Here is a 14,369-nt window from a genome sequence, read left to right as displayed (position 1 = left end):
GACAAATGCTACAATTGAAAACAGTAAAAGGTTTCGAAAATCTGGTAACCAAAGTTAGACAACAGTTCAATTAACACCTGTGACATTTTAGTAACAGATATGTTTGTCATTCCAGCTCTCTGAATTCACTATTCCTGCATGACTATTTGCAGAAGTCTTCTCTCTTATGATAAGGATGGACTGCCAGACAAAAGAACTGAACGCAAGGTTTACTCATCAGGAAAACAATCACACAAGGACAGTATGGCCAGGTATGCACCAAAATGGCAACAATGTATCCTTTTATTGATCATAACACATGAAAGAGTCCATAATTTTGTTATCTCACATGAGCATGTAGGTAATGAAAATAAAAATCTGCCAGAATTTTGGACCCTTGAAGTGGTATTATCCTCTGGGAATCGAGTAACTTCTTGGAGAAAAATTCCTGAAGTCCTCCCAGTTGAAAACTGCAATCAGGGCCTTGAAATGTTTTTGAGGTGATATCTATCATCTGAGGAAGATCTTCAAAACAGGACCTTATCTGGAAGCCTGTCTGCTGTCAGCTTAAAATAATGCTTGGAGCATTCTTCAATACAGTACAATTACTTTTGTGCTTTATGGTTCTTTGTAAGCCTTGCTGAAATGTACTTTGCAAGTGTGATGATATTTTGTCTACTTTACTGAAAACTTCTCATAATTGTTGTTCTTACAGTTGTGTGCATTTCAGCACTATTTTGTGGTTGCTGATTAAAAGAAACAAAACTTTCAAGAAAAATAAAGGAAAACCAACATAAGCCAACAGCTTCCAGACCTTCAACTTTGACTACAAGTTGAGTAATGAAACCTGCAGTTAACAGACTAAAGACACCTCAAGCAATTAAAGATTTCAGCTGCTTCAATGGAAGTTAATCATTTCAGTTGGGTTTAAAACCATTATTATGGAGGGAATTGCCACAGATGCAAAACCCTTAATAATAATTATATAGGAAAAAGCTAAAGGAAATAGTTCCCAAAAGAAGAGCAGAAAAATACCGGTAGGAGTCAAAGTCTTGTAGCTGCTGCTGTTTTAATATGGATCAATTATTTTTCATCACCTTTGCAATACTGGAAGAAATTTGCTTAAAAAGAGAGAGGACAAAGATGGGGGTAAACACTGCTTTTGAAAGAGAGTTTGAATTTCACAGGACTGTTTAAAGGCTAGGAACTATATTCAGCTCTGGTCCTGTAATAAAATGCAGATATATGGGTGTGGGAAGGCTTGATAGGATGATGTTTTCATGATAACAACTGTAGAACTTTTCGGATCCGCTCACATTTCTCCAGTTGGCTTGAATCTTCTCTTTCAGAATTGTCATATTCCTTCATGACAGATTCTGCTTTCTGCACAGTTACGTCTCGCGCACTGCCCTGGAGTCCTTCAAGGTACCGCAGCAAAATGGAAAAATATTCATCAGGGACCTTTACGATGAAAAGGAAGAGAAAGTGAAGGATCCATTACTCAATGACTTTGGGTTGAGACACCAGCAACACAGACAGAACGGTGTTTAAGTTAAACCATCCCTCCCATTGGGGAAAAAAAATTCTTTTTTACTGAAGACTTTTCATGGCGACTGTGCAGGCAACAGGACTGATTCTAAGATTTTCAATATTATCACCTTCATGAGGAGCAACCACCACCCCAAGAAAACATTTTTCAGAACCTTCCACGTGGTCATATGTGAGCTAAGTATTAGCTGGATAACTGATTTATTTTTTATTTGCTCTTGTCTACACACAAAAAAACCCTTATACAAGTACGCAGCCATAAAATGTACTGCATGACTGAGGTCAGTCCAAATCTCTCAGCATACCCTGCCTCACATCTTGTTTTTAAAATGGAACAATGGCTTAAACTCCTTGGAGGAAGGGTGGGATAAAAATACAAAGTACACAATGGCGATTTCCTTAAAAACACCACTGCTGCCACCCTGGACCAACAGTCTTCAAAGGAACTGAATACAGAGGGCTAGGAGAGTTCACATTAAGCCAACCCCCTCCTTCTTCTCCTGTTGATGAAATTCTTGGAAGTCGGATATAAAGGCATAGCACAGATCCCAGGCTTTTAATTTCCAACTATACCCATGCGGTGCCTTCTAAGAAACCAGTAGTCAGCTCACCCCATGCCCAAACTGGAAACAGGGAGGGGTTAGGGGAAAGACGACATAGAACCACACACACAAAAAGGAGTGGAAACGTGACAACACAGACTGTGGGAAAAGTTCAAAATGAAGTGTCAGAATGAAGGGTAGATTGCAGATAAAACAGAGGGTGGGAGACTTCACAAAAGGAAAGCCTCTAAAGAGAACTTTTTAGACCCAACTTCCTTTGACCTTAGGCTCACTCTGGAGCGCAGGATGCCTCCTCCCCTTGGAGAGGATGTAAAAGGCTGTAAGTGACTCTGCTCAATCTGCACAGGAGGAGGTGCCGCGCCATGGGTTAGGAATATGCAGTATAATCTAACAAATTAATGATTAACTATGTGCTGGTAGTTTGTTTTATCATGTAACATGCAACAAGACTTTTGCTCAGCCCCGTGACTATATAAAGATGCACATTTTGCTACTGTTTAAAGGGGGGGCACCAGAACATACCTTGTCTTTTTCATACATGTGTAAAAGAAGCCAAGTTTGCCTTGTCTTCTGAAACTTCCACTCTTTGGGATTTTCAGACCAGCTGAAAGAAGAGAAATAAATTGAAGTAATTCAACATTATAATATAAAAAAAGAAAATGAACTTCTGTTTCTCATGCAACCTTAAATGAGAGCCTCAAACCTTCCAAAACCATACCTTAGTTCAAACAGAGATTGCACTAGGGAGGGGGAAAACCACTGGAGAACACAGAGATCGGGAGGATAGAAGCATGTGAAAAGTACCTTTCCTTCAAGTAGCCACAGGTTCACCAACAGTGTTGGGAGGAAAACTCCTCTGGTGCTGTCCCTGAGTGCAGAAACAGTTCAGATGTTTCAGTCCCTTTCCAGCTGTGTGAAATTCAAGGAGTTCAATTGGCAACACAGTTTGATTGGCGCTTTGTGTTTCCAGGTGTATGTATTTATTTTTTGCCCCAAAGAGATGTGGTCTTTTTAGCTGTTTTATTTTACACACTGTAAATATAAAACTATTTGCAATATCTGCAAATGCTTTCCAAAATATCTCACTGGCAAACTTTAAATATACAGAAATAGTTCAAGGGTTTCAGGTGTCAACATGAAGCTGCTTTCTGTGCAATTGTTACAGAGTAAACATGGCCTAAAAGCTAATGCATGTTGCTGGAAATTGAGGCTGTATCCATGCTAAGGCTTTAGCATTTAAGAAGAGCCTGCTGGAATTAGGCAATGGTCCATCAAGTCCAGAATCCTGCTCTCACAATAGCCAACCAGGTGCCTGTAGGAAAACCGCAAGCAGGATTTCAGCACAAGAGCACTGTCTCTTCCTGTGGTTTCCAACAACTGCTCTTCAGAAGCATTGCTGCAGTTGCAGAGGCAGAGTACAACCATCATGGAGCCTTCTCCTCCACTGATTTGTCTGATCTTATTTTAAAGCCATCTCTGCCTCCTGTGTGAGTTTCACAGTTTAACCATGTGCTATGTACACGGATTGAACAGAACTGATTTTCCTGTATGCACTTTTGTTTAACTTTGCCCACATATGAGCACCTTCAGCCTTAAGCTTCCCAAATCTATCTTGACATTTCCCATTCACACTAGTGGGCAGTGCTTGATGGGCTATATTAGGATGGTAGACCCTTGTCCTCCCCCTCAATTACTGCTTTCTCTGTTAGAGAAACCTGAGGTCCTTTGAGGGCATGTGCACAGGTGGAAGGAGGTACCTTCACTCTCTAGACCAGGGGTCAGCAAACTTTTGCAGCAGGGGGCCGGTTCACTGTCCCTCAGACCTTGTGGGGGCCGGACTATATTCTGGGGGGGGGGAAATAATGCCCCACAAATAGCCCAGAGATGCATTTTAAATAAAACGGCACATTCTACTCATGTAAAAACGCTTTGATTCCCAGACCATCTGTGGGCCAGATTTAGAAGGTGATTGGGCCGGATCTGGCCCCTGGGCCTTAGTTTGCCTACCCATGCTCTAGACCCTTTCCTCCCCACACACAGAAAGCAGAGGGGATGGCTTAGAGGAGGTTGCCTTCAACAGCCATTGTAAATCTGCACAAAACCTACGGTATGTATTACAAATAAAATAAGAAGCATGACTCTCTCTCTCTCTCTCTCTCACACACACACAGAGCCAAAACAGGATGGGATAACAAATAGATTTTTGTTTATGACCTGAAAGGCCAGTTTTGTGCAAAACAGCTGCATTAAAAATGAATATATGTGTGCATTTACTGAGAAAGTGGCTTCACCAACAGTAAGTGGAAGTAGGAACACTGCTTCCTTTCCTTTTGGTTGACAAAATGAAAATGTCTAGGATGTGCTCAGGTGAGAAGCAAATGGAAGCAGAGGGTGTGGTGATAGAGACCACCCAATGAAACACCACCACATATATCACCCACCAAAATGTGGTCTTATAATGTGCTTCAGCACATCTACATCCAGGTAACACGTATTGGATCCCTCTCTCCCCACATTGGACCATCTGTTGATTGGCAAAATCTGAATTGGGGAAAAGGTGCAGGCTGCCACTTGCATGAGGGGGGAATATTATGTTGGCACCAGGGGAAAAAGGCTGAGGCACATTAAACTCCCATGTGGACAAGCTCATAGAGAGAAGAAAAGAACTGAAGTTGAACTCTCATTACAAAATATTCTAGTATAGATTTTTTTGTCTATATTATCGGTGTGTGAGAGAGGATGGTGAAATGTAAAACTTAAAGATGCGAAACTTTAAAATTGAATGTTCCTACAGCCTCAACCACTATTTTGTAGAGGTATGGGTGCAAGGAAGATCTAGTGTATGATTCTTCACTTGACATAGTAATATTAAACTCAAAAATAAATTGGAAAGGGAATTCTGCAAGAGTGCTAATATAGTTCAAACGCTGTCAAATCTGATACACTGAAACAGACCACAAATTAAATTTGTTCTACCCTAGTGAATAAATTGCTCAGTGAACTCAGTATAATCGCAAGATTTGGCCAGGAGGGCTTTGTGAGAACTAAATATAAAAATATCCGCTTCCTTTTCTAGACTCAAAAGTCCCTAAAATTATCAGAAAATGGGTTGATTGGGCTGCATTTTCAGCCAGAGCACTTACACAATACAATCAATGTATATCTATCTTAAATAACAATGGGAACAATGAGGAAAGAAATATATAATACTGTATAGCACAAAAAATAGCTTCAGAACACTAACTGAATTCAAAGTTTGAAAAGTCTTTGGCATAGCCCCTTAGACACTATATCCTAATTAAGCCAAAGTATGTGTATCTGAAATAAATGCATATACTTCCCCAGCTTCCACCTTTCTGTCTTTTGCCTTGTGTAGAATGTTATACAGTGGTACCTTGGGTTACATACGCTTCAGGTTACAGACTCCGCTAACCCAGAAATAGTGCTTCAGGTTAAGAACTTTGCTTCAGGGTGAGAACACAAATCGTGCTCTGGCGGCACAGCGGCAGCGGGAGGCCCCATTAGCTAAAGTGGTGCTTCAGGTTAAGAACAGTTTCAGGTTAAGAACGGACCGCAAGAACGAATTAAGTACTTAACCCATGGTACCACTGTACTGTAAGCTTATCGGGGTCTGTAAGGTGCCATACGCAACAAACTCTCTCTCTCCAACAGCAGCTCCAACAACAGCTCTACTACTGAATCAATAAGTTGCCACAATTTATTGGACATATGTAAGCCTCCAGGTGTGTCCAAAATAAATTTTCAAGCAGAGCAGTCTTGCAAATGTCAATCACTGCAACCCTTCATTTCAATATTGAGCTTGGAATTCAAAGCAAAGATTAACAGGGAACCTTTTTGGGCCCATGGGCGCATTTGAAATTTTGAAAAAGGGCCATCAGCGTTGGTCACAAAATGGCTGTTGTGGGACTGTGGCATAACACAAAATGGCTGTGACATATAAAAGAGCAGAATAAAAGACAGAACTACGAGGTGGTGCAGGTGTGCCCCCCTCCACCGGGAAAAGAGGCACTTACATCAGCCATCTCTGCACTTGCTCACAGAGTGAAAAGATTTGCTCCTACCCTCTGTTCAGAACAGAAGAAAAAGTGAGTATCCAATCTTGTTAAGTTATGCCACCTTTCAGCCAAGAAGGCTGCCAAGAATAAACAGATCCATGAAAATACATACAAACGATACAATACAAATCTTGACATCCAACCAACGATGGACATGTCTAAGCAAAGTGCCTCACACTGCAAATAGATTCTGGAGGCTTTCTGCTTCCTTCTGACCCCCCTGCAAATATGCTCCTGGTAAGGTGGGAATGGGGATTCAGACTCTTGTCGTTACTGCAAAAAGAAGGGCATAAAGGGCATAAAAAAAGGATGAATGCTGAATATAAAACTTCTACCTTCTGTGATTAGTAACTACAGCAATAGCTACTAGGTCCAATCTTAAGAGAAAGACCTGCACACAGTAAACCAAGGAAATTTAACAGGGAAATGATTACATTACCATGTCAGTATGACTCCTATCACCAACCTCCTTCAACTGGAAGTCATTTAGCTTATAGGCTGCCCATGTGTGTGGCATTATTGTGCAAACACTGTGTAAAACCTACATGTGGGTTTGGGAGAAAGCCAGCTGCTCCATCAGACACCTATGCACTGAGCATCATGTCCAAACAGGGGCATGCAAAGGACTGATAAGGCTGCCATATGAGAGGTGTGCCCCAGGGTCTCATTGCATGGACCAGTCCTGTGTTAATTTGTGTCCCCACTACATACGATTCAATATGATAATCTTTATTGTCATTGTCCCATACAGAACAATGAAATTGAAAAAAATCTACATCAGACATTCAAAAACCAACAAGCCTGCTATCCCAGCCTGGCTGTGCAGAATTAGTAAAGCCATTATCTGCATAGCATTAAAATATTTATCAGACTACTTATTTTTATTCTGTGCTGACTATGAGACAATGCAGATGTGCTAATAGTTCTGTCCAGATGTCCATGTTATCTTACACCTAATTCTGGTCAGCTTCAGGGTTGAGGTCAGCACTGATTAGGCAACACTGCAACATGAAAGAGGAAAAGCAACTTATTTTCATTTCCCTCCCACAACGAACATCTTGGGGGGTAGCTGCGGAGGGGAAAGTGGGCCCCAACTGCTGGCACGAGTATCGCTCAAGCATGCGGGATCATTTACAAACAGGGTGGCTAATCCTTCTCATTTATACACATTTTTTTAAAACAACCACCAGGCGATGGATATGTTACCAGCCTCAGGGGAATGTAAAAAAAAAAAAAAAGGCATAATACTGTCTCATTTTCTTCTTCCCCCGCAATACCACAATGTCACAAACTGTCTGATACATGCATTAAAAATATTCTTGGTGGGGAGCAGATCTGAGCTTGGCTAAGCTTGACAGCTTATTTTGGATGTTTCCAACGGATTAGAGGGTTTTCTGGTTGGTTTCATTTTTTATTTATTTTTCATTTGGAGAGGATTCCACCCTCCCCCCTTCTTCCTGGCCTCATTTGAGTTTTAAGAGGAAAAACAACAGGAGAAATTTGGCTTATACGTACAGTGGAAACTCGTGTTACGTACTGTACTCCTTGCGAACACTTTGGGTTATGAGCTCTGCTAACCTGGAAGTAGATGCCCCTTGTTGCGAACTTTGCCCCAGGATGCGAGCGGAAGTCACACACTGGCAGCGCAGCAGGCGCCATTAGTGAAAGTGCGCCTCATGTTACGAGCGGTTTCGGGTTACAAATGGACCTCCGGAATGGATTAAGTTCGTAACCGGCGGTACCACTGTACAGTATGTACTGGCTAAACATTCCCCCGTTGGCTAGCAAGAGCGAACTTACACCTTAATAACTTTTAATGTATTCTATTGTTGTACTGTGTATTTTGGGTCTATGGACCGCAATGAAGTGCGCTCTCTCTCTCTCTCTCTCTGTATTAGGTGCTCAAAATCACACCTTCAGTCCATGGTCACAATGGTGAGACACAACAGCACCCTGTGCAATGTAAGCGCAGGAACACCTCCCAGAATCTTTCAGAACAAGGAGTTTGGCTGAAGAGCTTCTGAACTACTCCTTTCCAGCCATGCAGGAGGATGAGGAGAATGTGTGTTAGCCTGGAAGGTGGTTAGGCTTGTTCATGTCTTGCTAAACCATTACCTACAAATGCAGCCAACAAATCCTAAGATACTTTTTGATACTAACCCAGGTAGTATCAAACTTGTCTACACACAATCTCCAGGAAAGATATTCTATCCAACAGAAACCTGCAGAAGAACGTTAATAATCTGACGCTGTCTGATGTTGTCATTACAAGATCTAATGTAGCATTATAATATGAGCATCTCGCCATCAGTATGACATTACAGCAAAATTATTAAGATAACTTTCTGAAGTGTTTCTGCTGTATCATAAAAAACACCACTCAAGTTAAAAATGAGTAAAAAGAACAGAGGAGCTATAAAGCAACTGGAGATCTGAAACTCTTCAGATGACTTTGGGCGTTGCTAGGATGCCAAAGACCAGATTACAACCAGGCACATTTCGTAAGGAACTTGTGCTGTTTACTCTCATGCTTGGTCTATTTTAAGAGATTTGAAACTGGGTAGCTGTTAGAAGGTACATCACCCTGATTAAGACTTACTGGTAATCAGGCACTGCCTAATATGAATGAACAGATGTTTCTAATAAAATTTTAGGCCGTGTATTCTTCTATTAGTCAGTCCTTCCTCCACCATAATGGACAAAGGGAAAACTAGGGATTATAATGGTAAAAAAAGAAAGCACCCAGTTCTTGCATCTTCATGAAGGCAAATTTTGCAGAAATGCATTCAAGTGAAATACATTATCAACTCTAGTTCATATGGAAGATGGAAAATTTGCTGCAGGACCCTTATTTATTTATAGCAATACCCCAAGCATGTTTACTCAGACTCCACAAAACTTACCCTATATAAGTGTGTTTGTGGCTTTAGACTTTTAACCTGCTCTGTATCCTGAGAGTTAGGACAAATTTTAACAACTTATTTGGTGATAAGCAGCATGCATTATTTAAGAATGCAGAACAGAAATGATAATATTTTTGTACTGACAGCTGCTGATGCTTTATTTATAAAAAAATTATCACTTAACAAAAATATCTAAGAAGTTTACATAAAAGCACAATCTTAAATAACATTTCCTAAAAATGAGATAAAAACAAAATGCAGCCAATTCTTACAAATAAAACTGAGCCATATATAAAACAAAGAAATTAAAAACGAAGAGTGCAGGAAAACTTGGGTATACATAAAAGTTTTAAAGTATCATTTAATGGTCATTACTGTCTCTGCCTCACAAATTACCTGAAAGAGGGTGTTCTAGGATTGAATGTATCAACACAAAGGCCTGCTTCTGTGTTGTCATCAAGTGATACAGCAGGGATGTCCAAATCCCAAGAGACTGCGATCTACTCCCGGAATAAAAAACCGACAGTGATCTACCCATGGGGAGGGGAGCAAAACTGTTGAGCTTCTTTTCGGGGGCCAGGCTACAATTCTTGAGCTTTTTTGGAGGGGGTGGACAGGCCAAAATTGTTGAGCTTTTTTGGGGTGGGCGCCACAGTTCTTCTGCTTTTGGGGGGGGGCACCATAGATCACTTACAAAAGAATATACACTGGTACCTCGGGTTACAGATGCTTCAGGTTACAGACGCTTCAGGTTACAGACTCTGCTAACCCAGAAACAGTACCTCGGGTTAAGAACTTTGCTTCAGGATGAGAACAGAAATCGTGCTCCGGTGGCGCGGCGGCAGCAGGAAGCCCCATTAGCTAAAGTGGTGCTTCAGGTTAAGAACAGTTTCAGGTTAAGAACGGACATCCGGAACGAATTAAGTACGTAACCAGAGGTACCACTGTACACACCGCCGCTCTCACCTCACCTCCGATACAGCACTTAGGCAGGCCTTCGGTAGAGCTGTCACGGGGAAGAGGACAGGCACCAGGAACAGTCTACCAACGCCCAATCACATGGGTAGACCAGCACGCCCAGGGATCCGTGAAGCCTCCTGCTGGAGTGAAGTTGACGCAGCCTGCTGGCAGGGGCTTCATACACACCAGCGTAGCAGGGCGTCAGCGCTGGTGGCCGAGCAATGAGAGACGCTTGCCAGGTCAGGATGGCATGCACACGGATGCTCTTTCCCCCCTGCAAAGGAAAATGAGCCTGCTATCACCCGAGGATCGACCTGTCGATCGCGGTTGACCGGTTGGACATCCCTGTGGTACAGCTGGGTCTCCTGAAAAGATCTTAAAGGTGCATACAACCTGGGACCAGGATAACTAGCAGGCCACCTTCCATGGTACAGACCAGACCAATCTTTAATTTTCAGCAACCCTGAATGTGGCTTGTTAGCTTTTGAGGCAACTTTTAAAACAACTTTTAGCCACGGCAACTGATGGAAAGTTCTGAGTCGCTCAAAACTTGGTGCACTCCAGCGTCAACAAAACATTGTTCAAAAACACAGTGGCTCACCTATTTTCATTTCTCTTTCACTTCCCAAGCAAAATGAGACAAACAGGGAACTCAGGCATGAATTCAATAGAGCTTATGCTACATACAGATCTGGTCCTGCAATTATTTATTTAATGGAATTATGCACTGCCTTTCTGCCAAGGCACCCAATGTGATATAGAATTTTGAAACACGCACAAAGACAAATTTAGAGTGACAGGGATTTCTCAGGCCAACTGGGACCCATTAGTATGTGTGCTCCCTGGTCTGTTGCAGCCCCAGGGATGGTGGAAGAGGAACTGCCTCAACATCTCTTTCAGGTCCTTGATGGTTCTTTCAGGAGCTGATGGTATGTGTGCTTCCTGGCCTAGGCTCCTTCACTTCTCAAATTCCAAAATGTTAAGGTACAAAGAAAGTAATGCAGCAGATATTCATAAGAAATTTTCAAGCAGCCTGAAAGTTTATCGAAGAATTTAAACACAAAAATATTCCCGAACTGAAAAGAGAAATCTCATTTTCCCCCCATCTTTGTTCCTGTGGCAGTGGCAGATGAACTCAGAAGAAAAAGAAGGAACACTTTGTACTAAGATATCTACATTTCTAAAACTAACTACACCTTTTCTGGCACCACCCCTTTAATGAAAAATGGAAGAAGTAATAATTGTATGAAAATTCTTCATGTATTTATAGATGTAATCTATTATTTGTACTCAGAGGTTGGGAAATTTTAATGACTCCCTGGAGCTGAATGATTAATAATCATGTTCAGCTGTTTTAAATTTTAATTTTATCTTTGGTTGACAAGCTTAAATGCTTCACTGGAACAAGGATGGACTAGTGTATTTCACAGGGCTGGGCCATAAACGAGGAGCTTTCATGTTTCCCAGGAGTAAGTCAGAGCTATTAATTCTTTACAAGACGTAGTATAAAACTGTTCAACAAGGAAAATGTTAGTAAATCACACTAAGTCAACAAATATCTTTTCAGATAAATTTTTATTTTACCCATTTGATTTGCCAACATGGTTTTAAAGTGTTTTACACCACTCCACACACTGAGCCTGTGTGCCACGAAAACACTTCCTGCAGAAAGTGGAAAGGGTCGATGACTGGAGCAGCTCAGAGAAATATGTAAGCACCAGTGGCAAGACAGAGATCCCTCATTATTTAATAATTCACAATACGTAACAATATGTACTGGAATGCAGAGAAAATGCAGCTGGAACCAGTATCTGAAAAAGGAACACTTGGGCAAGGATCCAGAAAGTGAGATGCACTGTTTTTTGGGATCTTGGCAGTGGGGCTAATGTTTTTGTTTATGAGCTCTCTATAATCTGGACAAATTACTCTTTTAAATACTTGACCAACATTTGATTTATTAAATGGACAGCTCTCTCTCTCTTCCTCACACATGCACACACTCACACATAGACCCCATATGTTAGAGTGGTGCCTGTTCTTTAAAGACTATAATTTTTAAGAGTTTTTTTAAAATCCCACTGGGCAATCTAAACCAGCCCCTTGGATTCTTGCCCAAGTTAGGGTCAAAGCACATGTGATGTGGGTGTTCTATAACTGGAACTCCCAGTATCTTTTTCTATTACAAAAATCAGCCAAGGGCAGTTGATGTGGGACACACCAGTTTGGATAAGGGCTACGTCTTTCCAGCTACTATTTGTAAATTAAAAAGCTGTTAAGAATCATAGCTATAGTATTCCCACATGAAGTGTGGTTTGACCCTCCTCTGGAAGAAAGAAAGAAAGAAAGAAAGAAAGAAAGAAAGAAAGAAATCACAGACTTGTAGAGTTGGAAGGGACCACAAGGATCATTCTAGTCCAGGGGTAGGCAACCTAAGGCCTGGGGCCCGGATGCCGCCCAATCGCCGGATGGTCCGGGAATCAGCATGTTTTTATATGAGTAGAATGTGACCTTTTATTCAAAATGCATCTCTGGGTTATTTGTGGGGCCTGCCTAGTGTTTTTACATAAATAGAATGTGTGCTTTTATTTAAAATGCATCTCTGGGTTATTTGTGGGGCATAGGAATTCATATTTCCCCCCAAAATATAGTCTGGCCCACCACATGGTCTGAGGGACGGTGGAGTGGCCCACAGCTGAAAAAGATTGCTGACCCCTGTTCTAGCCCAAACCCCTGCAGTGCAGGGATCTTTAACCCAATGTGGGGCTCAAACCCACAACCCTGAGATTAAGAGTCTCATGCTCTACCAACTGAGCAATCCCTCCAGTAATCAAAGTTCAGTATTTCATGTGGTTATGCTATAGCACAGGACAGTGATATTCTGCCCTATTTCTCACTAATAACAGATGAGATAAACTAGTGTCAAGACTGCAGTATGACACTCATAGATGGAATGCACCTCCATATAAAAAGAAAATTTGCATACAGATAAGTAGATTTGATGGAGCTGTTTGTATGAAGGGGAAGAGACGTCTGATGCAAATACGCAATGGCCATTTGTTAAGTGTCCCTGATTACGTTAAGAGTGTGAACACTCAAACTGAAGGTCAGTTTCTAGATTTAGCCAGATGCTGATTCATTTCCCTTTTGCGACATTTTCAAGTTTAGTAAAGAACCGTTCAGAGACACAGAAAATCCACATCAAGTATGCTTAACAGTTTCAGAGCTTCTTGCATTGTGCATAGTGCAAATGTCAATTAAACTAACATAATTACTACATATCCTGAAGTTTAATGAATTGCTAAGAAAATTCACTTACACAACATTTTATTTTGCTGGAAATGAGAATCATTAAGAAGGAAAGTATTTTGTTGGAATTAAATTTGCAAATTAAACTGCTATTTTGCAGGAAGGATTCAGGCAGAGAAATATGAGCTTTGTACGCAGATATTTAACACCTGTTACGTACTTTTATGTGCTGGAGGAAGTGCTCACAGCAGGATGGCTAGCTTCAATATTAATTCAGTTTTACAGCTGTTATATTTTATCTGAGAATGTTTATGATTAGATAAACTCATGGACCAGACTGAAGCAGGGGGAGGAAATACCAGATTATTGTATTTTTTTAAAAAATGAAGTCCTAATAAAGTAAGTTAATTTTGAAATGTCTAATAAAGCAACATGTAGTCGCTTTTCAGACATCCTCAGAACCTCCTCTACTACAATTCATTTTCAATATAAGTTTATTCTTCTAGCCAAAGGCAATGTACCAATAAAGCAATACAGATCATACATCCATAATATGAACCAACAGCCATGAGGTAAGAGGGAGGTTACCAGAAACACCAACAAATTCAAATCCAGCTTGATTTCAAATTAAACCTCCAAATCACTACTACTATTTATAGCGATTTTATTTCAATATTTTTTCCTGATTTTTTTCCCCAGCTAGTGCATAGAGGGCCACTCTGTGTGCTATACAGCCATTACTGTCATTCAAATGAAACCAAACCACTTAAACTAAATGTAAAACTAAACATATATTCTTATTTATTAAATTAATATATAGCTCTTCATCAAGAGATCCCAGGGCAGTTCACAGAATAAAATACAAGATAAAACACAAGTAAATAATTAAACCAAAACAACAGATCCACTTTGCCAGTACGTTGCAACTGACCTTAGAACTATTCAAAATAAAAACAAATTAAAACAGATCCCAGAGCTCAAGGACAAGCAACATTACACATCACCATCTTCACTCAGAATTCCTCTTTTACTACAGGAGAGCAAATGTAGCAAGATTTTGCCTTCTACCTAACAGCCACAGGTGCCTTCAAGGA

General features: G+C 40.9%; 1 protein-coding gene across 2 annotated transcripts in view; it reads right to left on the bottom strand.

Moving 5' to 3' along the window:
* Window positions 1–264: 264 nt before the first annotated feature.
* Window positions 265–14,369, bottom strand: part of CHLSN (cholesin) — a 144,186-nt gene continuing 130,081 nt past the window's right edge. For both annotated transcript variants that reach the window (XM_080981290.1, XM_080981291.1), the window contains 2 exons: window positions 2,613–2,694; window positions 265–1,440 (listed from right to left, as the gene is read on the bottom strand). In XM_080981290.1, coding sequence (XP_080837416.1) covers window positions 1,258–1,440; window positions 2,613–2,694 — 265 coding nt within the window. In that variant the 3' untranslated portion in view covers window positions 265–1,257. The remainder of the gene's footprint in view (window positions 1,441–2,612; window positions 2,695–14,369) is intronic.

The sequence above is a fragment of the Podarcis pityusensis genome (genome assembly GCF_964106645.2).
Source record: "Podarcis pityusensis genome assembly, chromosome: 14".
Lineage (NCBI taxonomy): Eukaryota > Metazoa > Chordata > Lepidosauria > Squamata > Lacertidae > Podarcis > Podarcis pityusensis.
Note: the sequence above shows the minus strand (reverse complement) of the source record. Positions and strands in the feature narration are given on the sequence as shown.